The sequence below is a fragment of the Oncorhynchus tshawytscha genome, linkage group LG13, assembly GCF_018296145.1.
Source record: "Oncorhynchus tshawytscha isolate Ot180627B linkage group LG13, Otsh_v2.0, whole genome shotgun sequence".
NCBI classification, from domain to species: Eukaryota; Metazoa; Chordata; class Actinopteri; order Salmoniformes; family Salmonidae; genus Oncorhynchus; species Oncorhynchus tshawytscha.
Window position 1 is genome coordinate 62,739,845 of NC_056441.1, and position 23,908 is coordinate 62,763,752.

At 45.2% G+C, this 23,908-nt stretch overlaps 1 protein-coding gene across 5 annotated transcripts in view; it reads right to left on the reverse strand.

The window, feature by feature from the left end:
- The window catches only part of LOC112234746 (BCAS3 microtubule associated cell migration factor-like), a 348,299-nt gene that overhangs the window by 3,988 nt on the left and 320,403 nt on the right, over positions 1–23,908 (reverse strand). For all 5 annotated transcript variants that reach the window (XM_042296126.1, XM_042296129.1, XM_042296127.1 and 2 more), the window contains one exon: positions 17,830–17,997. In XM_042296126.1, coding sequence (XP_042152060.1) covers positions 17,830–17,997 — 168 coding nt within the window. The remainder of the gene's footprint in view (positions 1–17,829; positions 17,998–23,908) is intronic.

Here is a 23,908-nt window from a genome sequence, read left to right on the forward strand (position 1 = left end):
GATAACATCTCAACACCTAACACTCACAAGTCAATCAATCAAACCCACACACACCCCAATGCTCACACCCTCAACATAATGCCCTCCGCTCTAATGTGAATCTAAGCTCCCTAAAACTTGACATAGAGCTGACCATATGACATTTAGTTAACCCCAACTAACCCATCCCCTTCAAATCCCCCTGGTTAACACTACAGCTAGTCTGTTAACCAGGATGGATTCACTCAGCTGTACATGGTATCTGCACATGGGACCTACATGACAATGACTGAATCTAAATAAACAAAATCAACCACATTCTGTTTCAGATTGGTTACTATATTTACATTTTCATTCACATTACATTACTCCACAGTTACTAATGTAGTTACTGTGTAGTTAGATGTAATAATAACAATTAATCTAAAACTTGAGACACTTTCTACTAAAAGACATAAAAAATACTTAGGGCCAAAGCCTGGACAAACACCAAGCTGAATGTCCTCATGGCTCGATCTAGCGAGGATGGAGTTGTGCTTTGTGGCAAAATGCAATAACAGTTCCACTGGGCTCAGTAAATACTTCATTACCAAGTGGACTGACTGTGGAAATAACGTCCAGAAATGGTCCAGCAGCCTGTCAATGGTCTAATCCTCTTAAACTGTTCTCTTCTCACTTCAGCCTGCCGTGAGCGCGCTCACACACACACAAAATAAATGTAAAGAACTGAGAATCAACGTACAAACATGTAAGCCTCCTCACCAAAAGCATGTTTGTGCTCTGTGTGTGTTTGCAGTGTGTGTGCTTGTGTGTATGTAGGATGTGGTGAGGGGGCTACATTAAATTGAGATGAGTGGCGAGAGGGATCAAAGGGAAAACAAAGCAGCTCTTAATCAGTGGGTCTGAGCCAAGGAGAGGAAGAGGACAGGAGAGTAAGGAGAAGAGAGGAGAGGAAAGGAGAGGAAAGGAGAGCAAGGAGAAGAGAGGAGGACAGGAGATCAAGGAGAGGAAAGGAGAGGACAGGAGAGTAAGGAGAAGAGAGGAGAGGACAGGAGAGCAAGGAGAAGAGAGGAGGACAGGAGATCAAGGAGAGGAAAGGAGAGCGAGGAGAGGAGAGAACAGGAGAGAACAGGAAAGAAGAGAACAGGAAAGGAGCGTGGCGAAGAGAGGAGCGAGGAGAGAACAGGAGAGGACAGAACAGGAGAGGAGAGAACAGGAAAGGGGCGAGGCGAAGAGAGGAGCGAGGAGAAGAGAGGAGCGAGGAGAATAGAGGAGAGAAGATGACTGGAGAGGAGGAGATGACCGGAGGAGCGGAGAGAGGAGGAGATGACCGGAGGAGAGGAGATGACCAGAGGAGAGGAGAGGAGAGGAGATGACTGGAGGAGCGGAGAGAGGAGGAGATGACCGGAGAGGATAGAGGAGGAGATGACTAGGGTGGAGGAGATGACCGGAGTGGAGGAGATGACCAGAGTGGTGGAGATGATCGAAGAGGAGGAGATGATCAAAGAGGAGGAGATGACCAGAGAGGTGGAGATGACCGGAGAGGTGGAGATGACCGGAGAGGTGGAGATGACCGGAGAGGTGGAGATGACCGGAGTCGAGGGGATGACCAGAGTGGAGAGTGGAGGAGAGGACCGGCGTGGAGAGTGGAGGAGAGGACCGGAGTGGAGAGTGGAGGAGATGACTGCAGAGGAGAGAGGAGGAAATGACCGCAGAGGAGAGAGAAGGAAATTACCGCAGAGGAGAGAGAAGGAAATGACCGCAGAGGATAGAGGAAGAGATGACCGGAGAGGAAAGTGGAGGAGATGACCAAAATGGAGGAGATGACCGGAATGGAGGAGATGACCGGAATGGAGGAGATGACCGGAATGGAGGAGATGACCGGAGAGGACAGTGGAGGAGATGACCAAAATGGAGGAGATGACCGGAGAGGATAGAGGAAGAGATGACCAAAATGGAGGAGATGACCAAAATGGAGGAGATGACCGGAATGGAGGAGATGACCGGAATGGAGGAGATGACCGGAATGGAGGAGATGACCGGAGAGGACAGTGGAGGAGATGACCCGGAGATGAGAGTGGAGGAGACGATCAGAGAGGAGGAGATGACGGGAATGGAGGAGATGACCAAAGAGGAGGAGTGGAGGAGATGACCGGAGAGGAGATGACTGGAGTGGAGAGTGGAGGAGATGACTGGAAAGGAGAGTGGAGGAGATGACCGGAGAGGAGATGACCGGAGAGGAGATGATCGGAGAGGAGAGTGGAGGAGATGACAGGAGAGGACCGGAGAAGAGGAGATGACCGGAGAGGAGATGTCACTTTTTCATCTCTCTCGCTTTTCTTCCTCTATCTCTCAGAGTCTGGGAGTGAGGCAGTAACACACACCGATACTATACTTATCCCCACTGATTGTTTTTGTGTTTTAACTTTAATCTCATCGTTGGCCCCAGCTGGCTCTGGTTAGCTCCATCAAGTCAGATTTCCCCCCTGACACACACACACGGGTCGGCAGATAAACGGTGGACTGCTTCATCTCCAATCAGACCTCATTTCACCAGGACTGCTGCATGGAAATACAATAACTCCTCTCCATCTCTCTCCCTCTCTTCTCCTCATTCCTTCCACTCATCTCTCTCACCCTGGTAAAGAGCTTGAACTGGTTGTATGGCCCTGCTATAGATCAAGGTGCTGTGAAACCCTATACACTACACACTGAGTGTCCCTCTTCATTACCCCCTCGCTGGGTTGGCCTGAGAGAGAGTGTGGTGCCGAGTGCGCAGCTGTTGTCAGTCTATGTTTATAGTTAAGCCACATTGGATTTAGAGGAGACATCGTCATTAGTTGCTCACACAGATGATCCGGCTAGCTGTTGAAAATCCACCACACCATCCTCTCTAGTACACTAACACTCACAAACATAGACTACCACCCAAATTGCACCCTATCTACCCATAGGGCTCATCTGGTCAAAATTAGTGCACTATATTGGGAAGGGGTGCCATTTGGGACAACAGAACCAAACACATAAACATACCTCTGGACCTTGATCTCTGAACTAAATCCCAAAACAGGATATTATTACCACAACTTAACCCCAAAACAAGCTAAGTGCCCCTTCGTAACGCAAGTAATCCACCAAAGGGAAAGGGACGGTCATACGCCAGTAAATACTTCACTAAGAAAACTGCATATCAAATCAAACTGTATTTGTCACATGCGCTGAATACAACAAGTGTAGACTTTACCGTGAAATGCTTTACTTACAAGCCCTTAACCAACAGTGCAGTTCAAGAGGAGTTAAGAAAATATTTACCATGTAGCCTAATATAAAAAGTAATAATAAAAAGTAACACAATAAGAATAACGAGGCTATATACAGGGGGCACCGGTACCGAGGCAGTGTGTGGGGGAGCTGTTGGTCCTAGCCTTTTGGTCCTAGACTTGGCGCTCCGGTACCAGAGAAAACAGTCTATAACTTGGGTAACTGGAGTCTCTGACAATTTTATGGGCTTTCCTCTGACACCGCCTAGTATATAGGTCCTGGATGGCAGGAAGCTTGACCCCAGTGATGTACTGGGCCGTTCGCACTACCCTCTGTAGCGCCTTACGTTCAGATGCCGAGCAGTTGCCATACTAGGTGGTGATGCAACCGGTCAGGATGCTCTCGATTGTGCAGCTGTAGAACCTTTTGAGGATCTAATTTCAGTCTCCTGAGGGGGAAAATGTTTTGTCGTGCCCTCTTCACGACTGCCTTGGCATGTTTGGACCATGATAGTTTGTTGGTGATGTGGACACCAAGGAACTTGAAACTCTTGACCCGCTCCACTACAGCCCCGTCGATGTTAATAGGGGCCTGTTCGGCCCGCCTTTTCCGGTAGTCCACGATGAGCTCCTTAGTCTTGTTCACATTGAGGGAGAGGTTGTTGTCTTGGCACAACACTGCCAGTTCTCTGACCTCCTCCCTATAGGCTGTCTCATTGTTGTCGGTGATCAGGACTATATATAGGGCAACAGTGAGAGAAAGAGGGAGAGAGAGCTGTATATGCTGCATGTGTTGAGACAGAGGGCTAGGCTCAGCTTAACAGACTGGTGGTAGTGTGTGTATGCATGCATGGTGCTATTTGGCTGTGAAGGGGACTTCCACTACAGTCAGGCCACATCACATCAGGTCACTCCACTCCCTCATAGGACCACTACCTTTCTACTGGAGTTGAGGTGCAGCATGTGTTGACATTAGCCTGCTTGGAGTGTGTGAGTGCCAGCATGTGTTGACATTAGGGTTGCAAAATTCCGGGAACTTTCAATAAATTCCCTGGTTTTCCATAAATCCTGTTTGGAGGATTCCAGATTCCTGCTTATTCCCTCCTGTTTCCGGGAAACCTCCTACCAGGATTTCCGGAAGTTTTGCAACCCTAGTTGACATACACACGTCTGACTTGATAGAAGACAAAGACACAAACGAGATCCATCCAACATACTCCTATGGAACATTCCACGGCACGTTTGATACATAACACCACAGGTCTGTACCCCCCCTCATAGTCCCCTGCTGTCCCTTCACTTCAGGGGACACAACTACAGGCCACAGCCACACATCCTCTCTGGTCTGGGACACACTGCCACCCCTCACCTCTTCTTTCCCTTTTCACTCCTCCCAGAGTGTGCAAACAACAGCAGGCTAAAGACTAGGAGGACACAACAAGGCTGTCTGCTGGCCATATCAACTATTATATATAGAGCCTGTAAAGTCGCTACAACCATTCAGAGCCTGCTCCCCAAATGGCACCCTATTCCCATAGGACACTGGTCAAAAGTAGTGCACAGGGTTCCATTTGGGAAGCAGTCAGAAGCTGGAGATGGGCCTATCTCCAAATGGTTCTTACCGTAGCAGGTATAATTTATGAAACAAGCTGCTTAAACCTAAGGGCACTACCTCTCTAACTATTTACTAGGGTTCAATGGATCATATCACTTAACATTACAGTCCATTTCTACTAATCAACTCATTATTTAATTAGCTGACCGACTCCTTATTCCATTATTTAGTCTTGACTGACAGGGTCCGCGTCTCAAATGGTACCCTATTCCCTATATAGTGCACTACGTTTGACTAGAGCACCATGGGCCCTGGTCAAAAGTAGGGCACTATATAGGGAATAGGGTGCCATTTGGGATGCAAATTGGGTCTAAATGACCGGGAGGAGGGAGAAACAGCATCTTGTACCATTGATTCCGAATCAGCTTATAGGTAATAATACGGCAGTGATTTAAACACGCTATATGAAAGGTTCATCCTAATATCACTAGCTATACCCTGAATGAGTCCATTTAGAGAAGAGGGGAAAAACAACAACATTAGAGCCTGTGTATGAAAAGGACACTGAAGCGAAGGGGGCTCCATCATAGCTGGTTGTCTGAATGTAGCCATTTAGAGTGATGGTTTGGCTTTGATTTTAGACAGTCAAGCAGGGCCATGACATTTGATATGATGACATGTTATTAGTGGGCAGCTGTATCCATGGGACATGTTTAAGAACAGTGCTATGTTGGTCTAATTCGGTGGTGTCAAACTCATTTTTCCCGGGGGGCCGCATTTGGTCTCCAACGAGCTCTGGAGGGCCACCCTGAAAATTGGTTATATTTCAAAAAATAGTCCATAAATACAGGGCTCCTTCAGAAAGTATTCACACTCCTTGACTTTATCCACACTTTGTTGTGTTACAGACTGAATTTAAAAGGGATTAAATTAAGATATTTTTGTCACTGGCCTGCACACAATCCCCCATACTGTCAAAGTGGAAATATGTTTTTCGAAATGTTTGCATGTTAATTAAAAATGAAAAGCTGAAATGTCTTGAGTCAATAAATATTCAACCCCTTTGTTATGGCAAGCCTAAATAAGTTCAGGAGTAAAAATGTGCATAACAAGTCACATAATAAGTTTAAATAATAGTGTTTAACATGATTTTTTAATGACTACCTGATCTCTTTACCCCACACATTCAATTATGTGTAATGTCCCTCAGTTGAGCAGTGATTTTCAAACAAAGATCAGGGACGTTTTCCAATGCCTCGTAAAGAAGGGCACCTATTGGCAGATGGGTTAAAAAAACATTAAGCAGACATTGAATATCCATTTGAGCAGGGTGACATTATTAATTACACTTGGGATGGTGTATCAGTACACCCAGTCACAACAAAGATACAGGGGTGCGTCCTAACTCAGTTGCCGGAGAGGAAGGAAACTGCTCAGGGATTTCACCATGAGGCTAATGGTGAATTTAAAACAGTTACAGAGTTTAATGGCTGTGATAAGAGCAAACTGAGGATGGATCAACAACATGGTAGCTACTCCACAATACTAACCTAATTGACAGAGTGAAAAGAAGGAAGGCTGTACAGGATACAAATATTCCAAAACATGCATCCTGTTTGCAACCAGGCACTAGTAATACTGCAAAAAATATGGCAAAGCAATTCCCTTTTTGTCCTGAATACAACATGTTATATTTGGGGCAAATCCAATACAACACATTACTGAATACCAGTCTACATATTTTCAGGCATAGTGGTGGCTACATCATGTTATGGGTATGCTCATAATCATTAAGGACTGGAGTTTTTCAGGATGAAAAATAAACAGAATGGAGCTAAGTAGAGGCAAAATCCCAGAGGAAAACCTGGTTCAGTCTTCCATCAGACACAGAGATTAATTCACTTTTCATCAGGACTAAAACATAAGGCCAAATCTTCACTGGAGTTGCTTTCCAAGAAGACTGAATGCTCCTGAGTGGCCCAGTTACAGTTGACTTAATATACTTGGAAATCTATTGCAAGGCCTGAAAATGGTTGTCTAGCAATGATCAACCAATCTGACAGAGCTTGCATAATCCAGGTGTGCAAAGCTTTTAGAGATTTACCCAGAAAGACTCACAGCTGTAATCGTTACCAACGGTACATCTACAAAGTATTGACTCAGGGGTGTGAGATATGACTTAATTTGCAAAAATGTCTAAAAACATGTTTTCACTTTGTCATTATGTGTAGATGGGTGGGAACAAATATCTATTTAGTCAATTTTGGGTGCAACACAACAAAATGTGGAAGAAGTTAAGGGGTATGAATACTTTCTGAAGGAACTGTAAAATGTATATACTCATAACTAAGTTGCTTTGGATGATGGCGTCCGCTAAATGGCATTTAGAATGATTATTGTTCTATCTCTTCTCACCACTCCTTACTTCTTCCTCACTCCATCCCCTATTCTCGCTCCTCTCCTCTTCTTTCCTAGAAAGCCTGTGTGCTTTCTGGGTACAGATCTGATATGTGAAGACAGCCCTGACTGGGCCAGCTCTTACACCCCTGTAACACTGTTTCAGCAGCTCCACTCCTTAACGCAACCTGTCCATTATGTACCCTATCACTAATTCATACCACATCTTTAATTGATACACAGACACACCATTACACGAATATACAGTGCCTTGACTTTCTCCACATTGTTACGTTACAGCCTTACACTAAAATGTATTAAATTGTTTTGTTTCCTTATCAATCTACACACAATAATGACAAAGCATAATGGACAGGTTGCGTTAAGGAGTGGAGCTGCTGAAACAGTGTTTCAGGGGTGTAAGAGCTGGCCCATGACAAAGCAAAAAGGTTTTTAGGAATTATTGCTAATTTATAAAAAATAAAGAACTGAAATATCACATTTAAATAAGTATTCAGACCCTTTACTCAGTACTTTGTTGAAGCACCTTCGGCAGAGATTACAGCATTGAGTCTTCTTGGGTATGACGCTACAAGCTTAATACACCTGTATTGGGAGTTTATTCCATTCTTCTCTGCAGATCCTCTCAAGCTCTGTCAGGTTGGATGGTGAGCATTGATGCATTTTTTCAGGTATTTTCAGGTCTCTCCAGAGATGTTTGATCGGGTTCAAGTCCGGGCTCTGGCTGGGCCACTTGAAGACATTCAGAGACTGGTCCCGAAGCCACTCCTGCGTTGTCTTGGCTGTGTGCTTAGGGCCGTTGTCCTGTTGGAAGGTAAACAATGGCCATAGTCTGAGCTCCTGAGCGCTCTAGAGCAGGTTTTCATCAAGGATCTCTCTGTACTTTGCTCCATTCATCTTTCTCTCGATCCTGACTAGTCTCCCAGTCTCTGCCGCTGAAAAACATCCCCACAGCATGATGCTGCCACCACCATGCTTCACCGTAGGGATGGTGCCAGGTTTCCTCCAGACGTGACGCTTCGCAATCAGGCCAAAGAGTTCAATCGTGGTTTCATCAGACCAGAGAATCTTGTTTCTCATAGTAGCAGAGTCTATAGGTGCCTTTTGGTAAACTCCAAGCGGGCTGTCATGTGCCCTTTACTGAGGAGGGGTTCTTGGTCACCTCCCTGACCAAAGCCCTTCTCCCTCGATTGCTCATTTAAGAATGATGGAGGCCACTGTGTTCTTGGGGACCTTCAATGCTGCAGACATTTTTTGGTACCCTTCCCCAGATCTGTGCCTGAACACAATCCTGTCTCAGAGCTTTACGGACAACTCCTTCAACCTCGTGGCTTGGTTTTTGCTCTGACATGCCCTGTCAACTGTGGGACCTTATATAGACAGGTGTGTGCCTTTCCAAATCATGTCCAATCAATTGAAATTACCACAGGTGGACTAAAATCAAGTGTATAAAAATCTCAAGGATGATCAATTGAAACAGGATGCACCTGAGCTCAATTTCAAGTACCATAGCAAAGGGTCTGAATATCTATGTAAAAAAGGTATCTGTTTTATATTTTTATTGAATCCATTTTAGAATAAGGCTGTAATGTAACAAAATGTGGAAAAAGTCCAGGGGTCTGAATACTTTCCAAAGACACTGTATGTGTGTGTCTGAGAATGTGAGTCATGTTTGAGTGCCTCTATACGCACATACAGTTGAAGTCGGAAGTTTACATGCACTTAGCTTGGAGTCATTAAAACTCGTTTTTCAACCACTCCAGATTACCCCTTTTACACTGCTGCTACTTTCTGTTATTTCTGCTGCTACTTTCTGCATAGTCACTTTAATTACTCTACCAACATGTTCATATTACCTCAATTACCTTGACACCAGTACCCCCGCACATTGACTCTGTGCCGGTTCCCCCTGTATATTGCCTCGATATTGTTATTTTACTGCTACTCTTTAATTATTTGTTACTTTAATTTCCTATTATTTTTTATATTTTTTAACTGCATTGTAGGGCTTGTAAGTTAGCATTTCACTGTAAGGTCTACACCTGTTGTATTTGGCGCATGTGTCAAATAAGATTTTATTTGATTTTGACATAAACTGATCAGGTGAATCCAGGTGAAAGCTATGATCCCTTAATAATGTCACTCTTTGCCTCCCGAGTGGCGCAGCGGTCTAAGGCACTGCAGTGCTAGAGGCATCACTATAGACCCGGGTTCGATCCCGGGCTTTGTCGCAGCCGACCGCGACCGGGAGAACCATGAGGCGGCATACAGTTGGCCCAGCATCGTCCGGGGCAGGGGAGGGTTTGGCCGGCCGGGATGTCCTTTTCACATCGTGCTCTAGCGACTCCTGTGGCGGGCCGGGCGCATGCACGTTGACTTCTGTCACTAGTTGTACATTGTTTCCTCCGACACATTGGTGTGGCTGGCTTCCGGGTTAAGCAAGCAGTGTGTCAAGAAGCAGTGAGGCTTGGCAGGGCCGTGTTTTGGAGGACATATTGCTCTCAACCTTCGCCTCTCCCAAGTCCGTACGGGAGTTGCAGCGATGGGACAAGACTGTGACTACCAATTGGATATCACGAAATTGGGGAGAAAAAGGGGTAAAAATAAATAACAATAAAATAAAAATGATTAATAATCAACTTCAATAAAATAAAAATGTTAAATCAACTTCAATCAGTGTAGATGAAGGGGAGGAGACAGGTTGAAAAAGGGTTTTAAGCCTTGAGACATGGATTCAGAGGGTGAATGGACAAGACAATAAATGTATGTGCCTTTGAACGGGGTATGGTAGTAGGTGCCAGGCGCACCGGTTTGAATGTGTCAGGAACAGCAACGCTGCTGGGTTTTCACACTCAACAGTTTCCACCTAAAGGACATCCAGCCAACTTGACACAACTGTGGGAAGCATTGAAGTCAACATTGGCCAGCATCCCTTTGGAACGCTTTCAGCACCATGTAGAGTCCATGTGCTGATGAATTGAGGCTGTTCTGAGGGCAAAAAGGGGTGCAACTCAATATTAGGACAGTGTTCCTAATGTTTTGTACACTCAGTGTGCACGTGCTTGTGCACTGTGTTCAATAATGTGTGTGAAATCAATAATGTGTGTGACCCTCCAAACCCAGGAAGTATGTCACTCACCACCAGGCCCTGTGTGTAGCAGGAACTTGTTATGTTCTAATTATTTATCAAATTGTCAGATGGCGGTACACATAGGTTTATGATTTACTTAATTAGGCCTACTTCCATGTACTATTGGAGTGTGGATTTGGCTGGTTGATTCCACCGGATTGCGTGTAGGTTTTGGAGGAGCTCCATCTCTTGTCCGATGTTATCGTGGTAAAGAAAACCTTGCCTCTGCCACCACATGTAGCACTGTGTTTTTGTATGTATGTACAGTACTGTGTGTGGGTGGGTGGGGGTGTGGGTGGGGGTGGTTTGGAAGAAAGCAAGCAGTTGATGTAATCTGTTGGTGTGGAGTGAGGATTTCCTCCCTGCCAAAGAGAGTGGTACGTTCCAGTGTGTTTGGGGACCTGTCAGGAGACCAATGAAAGTACAGACTATGAGAGCTAGGTCTATGGGTCCCACTTATGGAGAAACAGAGTGGTTAGAAGGGCACAGGGCCTTTCCATCTATACAGATTTTTGCCACACACACACACCTCTTACTTTAGTGGTCTGCTTTTCAATCTGATTTTACAGTAATACTCTTTACTGCCTGGATGTCTAGAAAGAGCACACATTGCATGTGAACCTGAATGCACCTCTTGGGGCCAGTATATGTGAATCATTTCATGAAGTTTGTTTCATAATGTCTGATGAATTGGGCATATTAAGGCGTGTGGATGCTAGACTCTAGACTCCAACCCTCTGGTTAGCTCTGTGAAAACCTCTATTGTTCCCTACTGTAGGTTTGGTAATGATGCTCCTATCTCCTGTTTGACTTGGACAGCCTCTTGTAGCCATTCGCAGAAACTACCAGGTCAATTATGTGACTGACTGGGTTCCTTTCTACCAAGGCTTGTTTTAACACAGAGATATCCATCGCAAGACCAACAAAACACACCACAGCGGTCCACTACACACACACACACACACACACACACGCACACAGAAGACCACCGCATTATCACGGTGGGGTAGAAGGTCCCACTTTGCCAATCAATCATTACTCCCTCCTGGTTCCAGTTTACATACATACATACATATACATACATACATACATACATACATACATACATACATACATACATACATACATACATACATACATACATACATACACACACTCACGCAGGATTATAAACACGTACAACACATCAACTCACTTCACCTCTTTTTGCACTTGGAGACGTGGCTTTAGACCATTGGGAACAGACCTGTTGGCTTAACCAGCGGCCACACCCAGTCACACACGCACACCCCTCTGTCCTTCTCACACTCCATTTGTGTACTTGACTGAAAACTATTAGTTGATCATTTTGTCACCTTCCCCCAGGGTTCTGTTCTAACCTGCTTCACTTGAGACAGAACCCCGGGGCCCTGTTCTAACCTGCTTCACTTGAGACAGAACCCCAGGGCCCTGTTCTAACCTGCTTCACTTGAGGAAAAGAGAAACCCAGGTCCCTGTTCTAACCTGCTTCAATAGAGAAAGAGAAACCCAGGGCCCTGTTCTAACCTGCTTCAATAGAGAAAGAGAAACCCAGGGCCCTGTTCTAACCTGCTTCAATTGGGACAGAGAAACCCAGGGCCCTGTTCTAACCTGCTTCACTAGAAACAGAGAAACCCAGAGCCCTGTTCTAACCTGCTTCAATAGAGAAAGAGAAACCCAGGGCCCTGTTCTAACCTGCTTCAATTGGGACAGAGAAACCCAGGGCCCTGTTCTAACCTGCTTCACTAGAGACAGAGAAACCCAGAGCCCTGTTCTAACCTGCTTCAATAGAGGAAGAGAAACCCAGGGGCGTGTTCTAACCTGCTTCACTATAGACAGAGAAAGACACTGAGTGCACTCTGTACCACTGAAAGACATTCAGCTGAGCTGCTAAAAGAAAATATAAAAAAGAAGGGAACCCTGGGAAAGAAAAGTGAAAGTGACATGAGCTGAGGCTGAAGAGTATGGTGCAGAGGAAAAAGATGGGAGTGTGAAAGAAGAGCAATGTCATTATTTCTGCCCCTCAGCACTCCTCCATTCACTGGCAGGTTGCTCTCTCTTCCTCTCTTTCTCTTCAGCTCTCTCTTTTTATCTCTTCCTCTTCCTCTACCTCTCTGCAGCCAGCTGAGAGCGTGAGAGTAATCTGTGGCGACAGTGTGAGACGATGAAGAATAATTCCTGTATTCAGAGCCGCCACCGCTTATGCCCCCCCTTCCTTTTCTCTCCTCTCCTCCCTCTCTTTTGCACTCCTCCACTGATACGTTGGTCCTGGATGTCATTGTATCATTTGCCCTGGCTTCACCTCTCTCTGCCACTCTGCCCTGTTACCCCTGGGGGGGGTTAGTTTTACTATCATGTGAGGACCAGAAATACTCACAAGGATAGTAAAACAAGGAAAATGTAATTGTCCACACAAGGAAAAAGCCTATTTTAGGCTTAGGGGTTAGGGTTGCAGTTAGGGTTAGGAGTTAGGTTCATGGTTAGGGTTAGGTTTATGGAAAATAGGATTTTGAATGGGACTCTATTGTTAGGTCCCCACAAGGATAGTAAAACAAACAGTGTGCGTGTGAGAGGGCAGAGTGTCTTAGCCTTCTGCAAATGGGCTTTTTGTGGAGATTTTTTTTAGGCTGCACTTAACAGCTTGCTCAGGGGAGCGACGCCATGAGAGTTCAGGAAGAAAGAGGGCGAGAGATGAAGAGAGGGAATGAGAAATAGGGCGATGGAGAGGTAGAGAGAGTGAGATTGCGATGTGGAGAGTGGGAAGCACATCTTACAAATGTGTATGTGATGTTCCAGGTCTGTTTTGGGTTGTCTAGACAAGACAGCGGTGAAACACTTTTAAACCGGGAAGCATTTTAGAGGAGTGGAATTTAGGAAAAGGGCTCTGTATCCGAGGTGTCTCCGAATCGTTCTCCACTTAGTCTGTTGTATGATTACTATCTATATCTGACTTCACTGTTTAAACCTATGACTCTCACATCCATCTGGAACCATACAGCCTTTCTCCTAGCATGAGTAGATTAATAATAAATGCACTAATGTAGTATATACCTCCTGTATATTTACTTAAGCACTCATTTATGCTGAAACTCAAACACAAGCACACCTATATGTACATATGTGTATATATACAGTGGGGCAAAAAGGTATTTAGTCAGCCACCAATTGTGCAAGTTCTCCCACTTAAAAAGATGAGAGGCCTGTAATTTTCCTCTAATTTGCAAATAAATTCATTAAAAATCCTACAATGTGATTTTCTGGATTTTTTTTCTCATTCTGTCTGTCATAGTTGAAGTTTACCTATGAGGAAAATTACATGCTTCTCTCATCTTTTTAAGTGGGAGAACTTTCACAATTGGTGGCTGACTAAATACTTTTTTGCCCCACTATACATACATAAATACGTACGTACGTACGTACAGTTGCGGTCGAAAGTTTACATACACCTTAGCCAAATACATTTAAACTCAGTTTTTCACAATTCCTGACATTTAATCCTAGTAAAAATTCACTGTTTTAGGGCAGTTAGGATCACCACTTTATTTTAACAATGTGAAATGTCAGAATAATAGTAGAGAGAATGATTTATTTCAGATTTAATTTCTTTCATCATATTCCCAGTGGGTCATAAATTGACAGACACTCAATTAGTATTTGGTAGCATTGCCTTTAAATTGTTTAACTTGGGTCAAACTTTTCGGGTAGCCTTCCACAAGCTTCCCACGATAAGTTGGGTGAATTTTGGCCCATTCCTCCTGACAGAGCTGGTGTAACTGAGTCAGGTTTGTAGGCCTCCTTGCTCGCACACGCTTTTTCAGTTCTGCCCACATATTTTCTATGGGATTGAGGTCAGGGCTTTGTGATGGCCACTCCAATACCTTGACTTTGTTCTCCTTAATCCATTTTGCCACAACTTTGGAAGTATGCTTGGGGTCATTGTCCATTTGGAGGACCCATTTGCGACCAAGCTTTAACTTCCTGACTGATGTCTTGAGATGTTCCTTCAATATATCCACATAATATTCCTCCCTCATGATGCCATCTATTTTGTGAAGTGCACCAGTCCATCCTGCAGCAAAGAACCCCCACAACATGATGCCGCCACCCCTGTGCTTCACGGTTGGGATGTTGTTCTTCGGCTTGCAAGCCTCCCCCTTTTTCCTCCAAACATAATGGCCAAACAGTTCTATTTTTTTTAGACCAGAGGACATTTCTCCAAAAAGTATGATCTTTGTCCCCATGTGCAGTTGCAAACCGTAGTCTGGCTTTTTTTATGGCGGTTTTGGAGCAGTGGCTTCTTCCTTGCTGATCGGCCTGTTAGGTTATGTCGATATAGGACTCGTTTTACTGTGAATATAGATACTTTTGTACCTGTTTCCTCCAGCATCTTCACAAGGTCCTTTGCATCTCCTTCCTGAGCGGTATGACGGCTGCATGGTTCCATGGTGTTTATACTTGTGTACTAATGTTTGTACAGATGAACGTGGTACCTTCAGGCATTTGGAAATTTCTCCAAAGGATGAACCAGACTTGTGGAGGTCTACAATTTTTTAACTGAGGTCTTGGCTGACTTCTTTTGATTTTCCCATGATATCAAGCAAAGAGGCACTGAGTTTGAAGGTAGGCCTTGAAATACATCCACAGGTACACCTCCAATTGACTCAAATGATGTCAATTAGCCTATCAAAAGCTTCTAAAGCCATGACATCATTTTCTGGAATTTTTCAAGCTGTTTAAAGGCACAGTCAACTTAGTGTATGTAAACTTCTGACCCACTGGAATTGTGATACAGTGAATTGTAAGTGAAATAATCTGTCTGTAAACAATTGTTGGAAAAAATAATTGTGTCATGCACAAAGTAGATGTCCTAACCGACTTGCCAAAACTATAGTTTGTTAACAAGAAATTTGTGGAGTGGTTGAAAAATGAGTTTTAATGACTCCAACCTAACTGTATGTAAACTTCCGACTTCAACTGTAGATAGTGTGGTCTACAGCTTATCATGAGATACTCTACCTCAGGTGAGCAAAACCTTGAGACTTCCTTAGATATCGTGCACCAGCTGTTGTTTAGAAATAAACATAAACTGCCACCCCTGGTCTTACCAGAGGCTGCTGTTCTATCCTGCTGATACAATGTAAAACCTGCCAGCTGTATGATGTTCATGGACAGAGCAGGTGATCCTAATGTTTTGTACACTCAGTGTTTACGCACGTACACAAAAACATGCTCGTGCGCTCACACACCCACAGTTTGTATCCATTCTTTTTGGATGCTGATGAGGATACACTGTAAATATTAGCGTTAACATGTGATGACTGGTTGACAGAGATAGTTGCATGTCAGATATATAGCAGACACCAGTTCCCTTACAATGGCTCTATTAACATAGGTCAGGGCTGGATCCTGAACGTGGCCTCCATAAACACCGGCCTGACACTGGCTGTGGACAAAGGCTGGACTGGGTTATGTTATACTGGGGTTGGGCTGAGAGTAGACTATGGCTGGAATATATTAAAACTGGCTAAAACAGGGGTCCTCTTCACAGCTCCAATGGAATTCATGTTGGGGTTGCACCATTAAGCAAAATCACATCAGCAACATTATGTTGCTAGCGCAAATCTAATTCCTGGAAGAGTATGTTTAGGAGTCAGTGCAGGGGCTTCCTGTCCCACCCCCTCCTTATATCCCTCTCTCTCTCCATCTCTCCATCTCTCTATCTGTGTCACCTGCCCCTGGCTGTGGCGTCAGTAGGTCTCTGGCTGTGCCTGAAACACAAATCTGTGTGACTACAGGCTTTGTTCTGAGCGTGAGCCTGAGTGTGTGTGTGTGTGGGGTTGTGTGTTGAGGGGGAAATGTCAAAGAGGGTGATTTGTTCCATCATCCAGCATTCCAATACCGCGTCCCTCTGTGTGTGTGTGAAAGCCGGACAGAGAGAGAATCTGTGTATGAGTGAATCCTTCAGGTCTAGGCCAATGGGGCCTACAGTATGTCTAAGGATAGGGGAAACTGGGCCCTGCACGTGGAGACACTCTCTAAGCTATACACCATCTGGCCCTGCCCATCAAAGGCCTCTCTCTCTCTATGAACCGAACACACATGTACACGTTCTCTACATTACAGTCAGCCATCAACCAGAGGTCCATATTATATTTGCCTCCATTACGTCCCAGTTATTCCCTGCTTGAAGCTTGGTGCCACTGTCACACAAAGACAGCCTGCATCCCAAATGGCACCCTATTCTATATAGTAGGGCCCATAGGCCTCTGGTCAAAAGTAGTGCACTACATAGGGAATAGGGTGTCGTTTGGGACTTATTCACAGTCAGACAGAATGGATGTGCATGTCTCAGACTTGGCTCCATTTGACCCTCCCCCCCAGACAATATTTAGCCCATTCCTCTATGTCTCCCTCTCTCAAGAAAGGGTTAAGTTCATGTTTATAGGAGGGCCCAAGGCAGAGGAAAATGGGGGGAGATTGGATGTAATGTGATCAGTAATTAATTTTGTGTTGCATTAGAAGGGGCTGTAGTCGTAGCGATGGATGGACAAGCGCAGACTACAAGTGTCCGGGAGTCGGCCCCTAATCTAATGATGAGCAGAGTCACAGAGACAGGAGCAATTATAGAGGGACAGAGAGAGAGAGAGAGAGAGGGACAGAGAGAGAAAGGGACAGAGAGAAACAGAGAGAGACAGAGAGACACAGAGAGAGCGGGCGTGAGTGGAGGGGGCGAGGGAGTCCCAAAGAGTGTCCATTCCATGTGACTGCCATTGCTGCTGCAGGGGCCTCTATAAATGAATAGGTCCAAACAAGATTATGTCGTAAAAGATGGGCAACGAGAGCGAGAGAAAGAAAGGGATGATAGAGAAAGAGACGGATGAGAGCAGAGCGAGACCGAGAAGGGTGAGAGAGAAGGGGATGAGAGGAGTGGTGGGGGGGTAGTCAATGCTAAACACATTAGGGCCTTGTGACCCTTTGCCTCTCTAGCTCCCAGTGGCAGTCTCCTCTCTCGAAGAGAAACCCCTCCTCTCCCACCATTAAAATCAAAGGATCTCTTGTTCACTTAAGGAGAGGAAGAGCGCTGCCACTTCCTAAATGAGTTAAACATTTGGATTGTCTGAATGGCTGATACACACACGCAGGCCCATACACAAATATACACCCGCACACTTTTGAAAACTAGCTGCTGCAAAACCAAACAAGCATGATTAAGAGTAGCGGTTGAAAGATAGTAAATGAAAGTTCAAAAAGTTAAGAAAATGAAGTTGACCACTATCACATTTCACAGTTTGAGAGAATGAATGGTCAGTAAATTGTTGGAAAGATTGAAACCATGACATTATTAATGATGACAAATTATTTATGAGTCTGTGTGTGTGCACACGTTTGTGTGTGCGCACGCATGCGCATGTGTGTATATGTGTGTGCGCGTGTCTGTGTTAGTGTGTGTTTGTATGTTTGTGACTGACCGGTAGCCGAGCCCACTATGTCTCTGGATGGTGACTCTGACATGGCGTCTGCCAGCCTCTCTCTCAGCCCCTCCTCGGTGGACTCCACAGAGCTCATGTGACGCAGGCCAAAGCTCTCTGGCCAGCTTCCACACACCTCCAGCAGGGTCACACTGCGGTCAAACGTCCCTGGAACAACAAATGCAAACATTTATAGACTATCAGCACAACACAACCACAAACACAGTCAGTAGAACCCCGAAACATGGTCAGTTAAGGTATATATGTATAACCACACAGATGGTCAAGTGGAGTCCTGACCTCAAACACCACCTACTGTGCTGGTTTCTTCAAATCTCTACCCCTGAAATGGAAAGCCCTATCACCAGCCTCCGTGTCTGTATCCATATATCTCTGGGTCCCAGACACTAAAACAACTGACAATTACAAACAATTACTGTCGCCCCCAATTTAGCTAATTCCCTCATCCTGTATTTCAGGATGTGATGAACACTGAATTAAGTCAAGAGATTTAGTAGCTGGGACGAAGGCTTCAGACACGACTGACTACAGCCCTGGTTAAAGGGATACTTTGTGATTTTAGGAATGCGGCCCAGTCATTGGGTTAACACTAGTTAACATTGTCTGGTAAAACTACCTTCATACTGGACACGGAGACATAAAAATGGTTTCAAAACCCCAAAGTATCCCTTTACGTCCAGCAAATGGAAAAGTAGGCCTTGTTGTTTGTTTAGTCCAAGGTGGGTGTCTTGTTGGAAAACACAGTGTACGTGCAGAGAGGCACTCTCTCTTCTGTGGGGTATTAACAGCACCAGAGTAAATATGGAATGCAGACACACAGGCATGAACTAGATGTGTATGTTTATTTAGGCCAGCCTGGTGCTTTTTAGGATACCACAGGGTTTTCACTGTATCGTTAGAAAACACAGCAGTGAATTGGATGGAGGGATGAGATCAAACAAGGGAAGAGGAGAGGTCCTTTTTTCCTGGAAAGTTAAGAGCCACTGGACTGATAAACAGAGCGGAAAGACCGAGAGAGAGGGAGAGAAAGAGAGAGAGATGTAGAAAAAGACAATGACTGATAGAAAAGGAGGCATGACAGAGCAGAGGAAAGAAAAATGCAAAACAGAAAAGGAACTAGAGTGAGAAAACACCAGTAAAATGCTGGAATGATCTTTATCATAAAAGAGCCTCCCTGCTGCTATTGTTTGTTTGTCTGGTGGTTGTGGGTTGGTCTCTCTCTACACTGACACCCAGTCCCCTGGCCCAGACTGGGTCTGTGTTATCAGAAGGAGCAGTGACAGTGGACCCTTTGATCTCAGAGTTAAGTTCAGTGTCTATCTAGGCCCTTGGTGTATGGAGACCTGGCCAGCCTCAGCCACACTCCGGCCCACTGACAGGCTTTAATGCTGGGGCGAGAGCCCGCATGGGCCGCCCTGCCTGGCCTGGTTCTACACACAGATAAGAGGGACCAGGTCTCCACTTGGCTATCTGCTGTTAGACACACACTGTCCCGGGCAAGCCAGGAGACGGTGATGACTTTAACACCACTTCATAAAAAAGCTGTGTGTGTGTGTAGGTGATTCCTCAAAGGAACCCCCCCCTTGCCAGCAGGCCCACTATCAAAGCCATGGCCAAGAGCCTATGTGTGGGGTGTTGGTGTGTGTGTGTGGGTGAGACAGAGAACAGTAGCCCTGTGTGTGGGGTGTTGGTGTGTGTGTGTGGGTGAGACAGAGAACAGTATCCCTGTGTGTGGGGTGTTGGTGTGTGTGTGTGTGGGTGAGACAGAGAACAGTAGCCCTGTGTGTGGGGTGTTGGTGTGTGTGTGTGTGGGTGAGACAGAGAACAGTAGCCCTGTGTGTGGGGTGTTGGTGTGTGTGTGTGTGGGTGATACAGAGAACAGTAGCCCTGTGTGTGGGGTGTTGTGTGTGTGGGGTGTTGGTGTGTGTGGGTGATACAGAGAACAGTAGCCCTGTGTGGGGGGTGTGTGTGTGTGTGGGTGAGACAGAGAACAGTAGTTGGTGTGTGTTGGTGTGTGGTGATAGAGAGAACAGTAGCCCTGTGTGTGGGGTGTTGGTGTGTGTGTGGGGTGTTGGTGTGTGGTGAGACAGAGAACAGTAGCCCTGTGTGTGGGGTGTTGGTGTGTGTGTGTGGGTGAGACAGAGAACAGTAGCCCTGTGTGTGGGGTGTTGGTGTGTGTGTGGGGTGTTGGTGTGTGTGTGGGTGAGACAGAGAACAGTAGCCCTGTGTGTGGGTGTGGTTTTGTGTGGGGTGTTGGTGTGTGTGTGGGTGAGACAGAGAACAGTAGCCCTGTGTGTTGGGTGTTGGTGTGTGTGTGGGGTGTTGGTGTGTGTGTGGGTGAGACAGAGAACAGTAGCCCTGTGTACCATACTAGCGCTCTTGAAGGGACATGACGTTATTCTAGTTATCAAGCTGTTGATTTGATGTTTTACCACAGTGTGGAATTACATTTTTGCCCCTTTAAACAACCCCCCGGCCTTGCTGTGAAAAGTGGCCCATCTTTCTGAGACCTCACTATGCTGGTATGTGAACCGTGTGTGACGTTTAGTGAGCTCAGCTTAATTTATTTACATGGGCTGAGTACGTAACGGGTGGAATTGAGGTGTGAGAGCTTGTGTTAGTCTGTGTCAGTGTAAGAGTAAGTGTGTCCTGAATTCACTGTCACAGCACTCCAGATGCTCTATGGAGACTTCCTTCACAAAGCTATTAACCCATTAGTCTCAATTAACATGATGGCAGGTTCCTAATGGTAGGAACTCATTTCTCACACCCACGCCTGGGGTTCACGTCAACCACTACAGAGCAAAAACACTAACCACAACACGGAAACAGTCCTAGCCAACTACAGTCCTATCCAAAAGTTTTGAGAATGACACAAATATTAATTTTCACAAAGTCTGCTGCCTCAGTTTGTATGATGGCAATTTGCATATACTCCAGAATGTTATGAAGAGTGATCAGAAGAATTGCAATTAATTGTAAAGTCCCTCTTTGCCATGCAAATGAACTGAATCCCAAAAAACATTTCCACTTTATTTCAGCCCTGCCACAAAAGGACCAGCTGACATCATGTCAGTGAATCTCTCGTTATCACAGGTGTGGGTGTTGACGAGGACAAGGCTGGAGATCACTCTGTCATGCTGATTGAGTTCGAATAACAGACTGGAAGCTTCAAAAGGAGGGTGGTGCTTGGAATCATTGTTCTTCCTCTGTCAACCATGGTTACCTGCAAGGAAACACGTGCCATCATCATTGCTTTGCACAAAAAGGGCTTCACAGGCAAGGATATTGCTGCCAGAAAGATTACACATAAATCAACCATTTATCGGATCATCAAGAACTTCAAGGAGAGTGGTTCAATTGTTGTGAAGAAGGCTTCAGGGCTCCCAAGAAAGTCCAGCAAGCGGCAGGACCGTCTCCTAAAGTTGATTCAGCTGCGGGATCGGGGCACCACCAGTACAGAGCTTGCTCAGGAATGGCAGCAGGCAGGTGTGAGTACATCTGCACGCACAGTGAGACAAAGACTTTTGGATAATGTCCTGGTGTCAAGAAGGGCAGCAAAGAAGCCACTTCTCTCCAGGAAAAACATCAGGGACAGACTGATATTCTTCCAAAGGGCACAGGGATTGGACTGCTGAGGACTGGAGTAAAGTCATTTTCTCTGATGAATCCCCTTTCCCCTACCATCAGTTCTGTGTCATGCCAATAGTAAAGCATCCCGAGACCATTCATGTGTGGGGTTGCTTCTCAGCCAAGGTAGTTGGCTCACTCACAATTTTGCCTAAGAACACAGCTATGAATGGTACCAACACATCCTCCAAAAGCAACCTCTCCCAACCATCCAGGAACAGTTCGGTGACGAATAATGCCTTTTCCAGCATGATGGAGCACCTTGCCGTAAGGCAAAAGTGATAACTAAGTGGCTCGGGGAACAAAACATCGATATTTTGGGTCCATGGCAAGGAAACTCCCCAGACCTTAATCCCATTGAGAACTTGTGGTCAATCCTCAAGAGGCGGGTGGACAAACAAAATCCCACAAATTCTGACAAACTCCAAGCATTGATTTATGCAAGAATGGGCTGCCATCAGTCAGGATGTGGCCCAGAATTTAATTGACAGCATGCCAGGGCGGATTGCGGAGGTCTTGAAAAAGAAGCGTCAACACTGCAAATATTGACTCTTTGCATCAACTTCATGTAATTGTCAATAAAATCTTTTGACACTTATGAAATGCTTGTAATTATACTTCAGTATTCCATAGTCACATCTGACAAAAATATCTAAAGACACTGAAGCAGCAAACTTTGTGAAAATTAATATTTGTGTCATTCTCAAAACTTTTGGCCACGACTGTACACCAAAGTATGTCATATTAGTTACTACACCAAAACCACCATGACACTGATTAATAAAAAATAAAAAATGGAAATCATATTTACAAAAGTATTCAGACGCTTTACTTAGTACTTTGTTGACGAACCTTTGGCAGCGAATACAGCCTTGAGACTTAGGTATGACGCTACAAGCTTGGCACACCTGTATTTGGGGAGTTTCTCCCATTCTTCTCTGCAGATCCTCTCAAGCTCTGTCAGGTTGGATGGGGAGCGTCTCTGCATAGCTATTTTCAGGTCTCTCCAGAGATGTTTGATCAGGTTCAAGCCGAGGCTCTGGTATTCAGAGACTGGTCCCAAAGCCACTCCTGCGTTGTCTTGGCTGTGTGCTTAGGGTCGTTGTCCTGTTGGAAGGTAAATCTTCTCCCCAGTCTGAGCTCCTGAGAGCTCTGGAGCAGGTTTTCATCAAGGATCTCTCTGTACTTTGCTCTGTTCATCTTTCCCTCGATCCTGACTAGTCTCCCAGTCCCTGCTGCTCAAAAACATCCCCACAGCATGATGCTGCCACCACCATGCTTCACCGTAGGGATGGTGCCAGGTTTCCTCCAGATGTGATGCATTCAGGCCAAAGAGTTCATCTTGGTTTCATCAGACCAGAGAATCTTGTTTCTCATGGTCAGTGTCCTTTAGGTCCCTTTTTGGCAAATTCCAAGTGGGCTGTCATGTGCCTTTTACTGATGAGTGGCTGCTGTCTGTCCACTCTACCACAAAGGCCTGATTGGTGGAGTGCTGCAGAGATTGTTGTCCTTCTGGAAGGTTCCAAACTTCTTCCATTTAAGAATGATGGCGGCCACTGTGTTCTTGGGGACCTTCAATGCTGCAGACATTTTTTGGTACCCTTCCCCAGATCTGTGCCTCTACACAATCCTGTCTCGGAGCTCTACGGACAATTCCTTCAATCTCATGGCTTTTTTGCTCTGACATGCACTGTCAACTGTGGGACCTTATATAGACAGGTGTGTGCCTTCCCAAATCATGTCCAATCAATTGAATTTACCACAGGTGGATTAAAATCAAGTTGTATAAACATCTCAAGGATGATCAATGGAAACAAGATTTACCTGAGTTCAATTTCGAGTCTCATAGCAAAGGGTCTGAATATTTATGTAAATAAGGTATTTCTGCTTAAATTTTTTTTATACCTTTGCAAAAATGTCTGAAATCTGTTTTAACTGTCATTATGGGGTATTGTGAGTAGATTGAACATTTTTTATATAATCAATTTTAAAATTAGGCTGTTAAGTGTAACATAAACAAAATGTGGAAAAAGTAAACAGGTCTGAATATATTTTGACTGCACTGTAGTAGATGTCAAGTTCACCAGACCCCCCCCCCCTCTAGCCTGTGACAGCCAGTCCCACTCCTCCACTCCTGTCATTATCATTATGAATCTAATCAATGAACCCCAGCACTCCTCAGGGGTTAGTAGGAACCGAGGGACAGCGTGAGTGTGGAGCAGCAGGATATGGGCTTCCTCTTCTGTAGTGTGGGGCTTTGGTTTGTGTCTATCTCAATCCCTCATTTTTCTATTTGTCACCGACAATCTTCTAGGGACAACTGAAACATGAGGACATGATGTTCACAATTATTTTAGCGAGAGAGACAGAAGAGACAGAGAAGAGAGTAGAGAGAGAAGAAAGAGGGGAGAGGAGAGGAGAGAGGGAG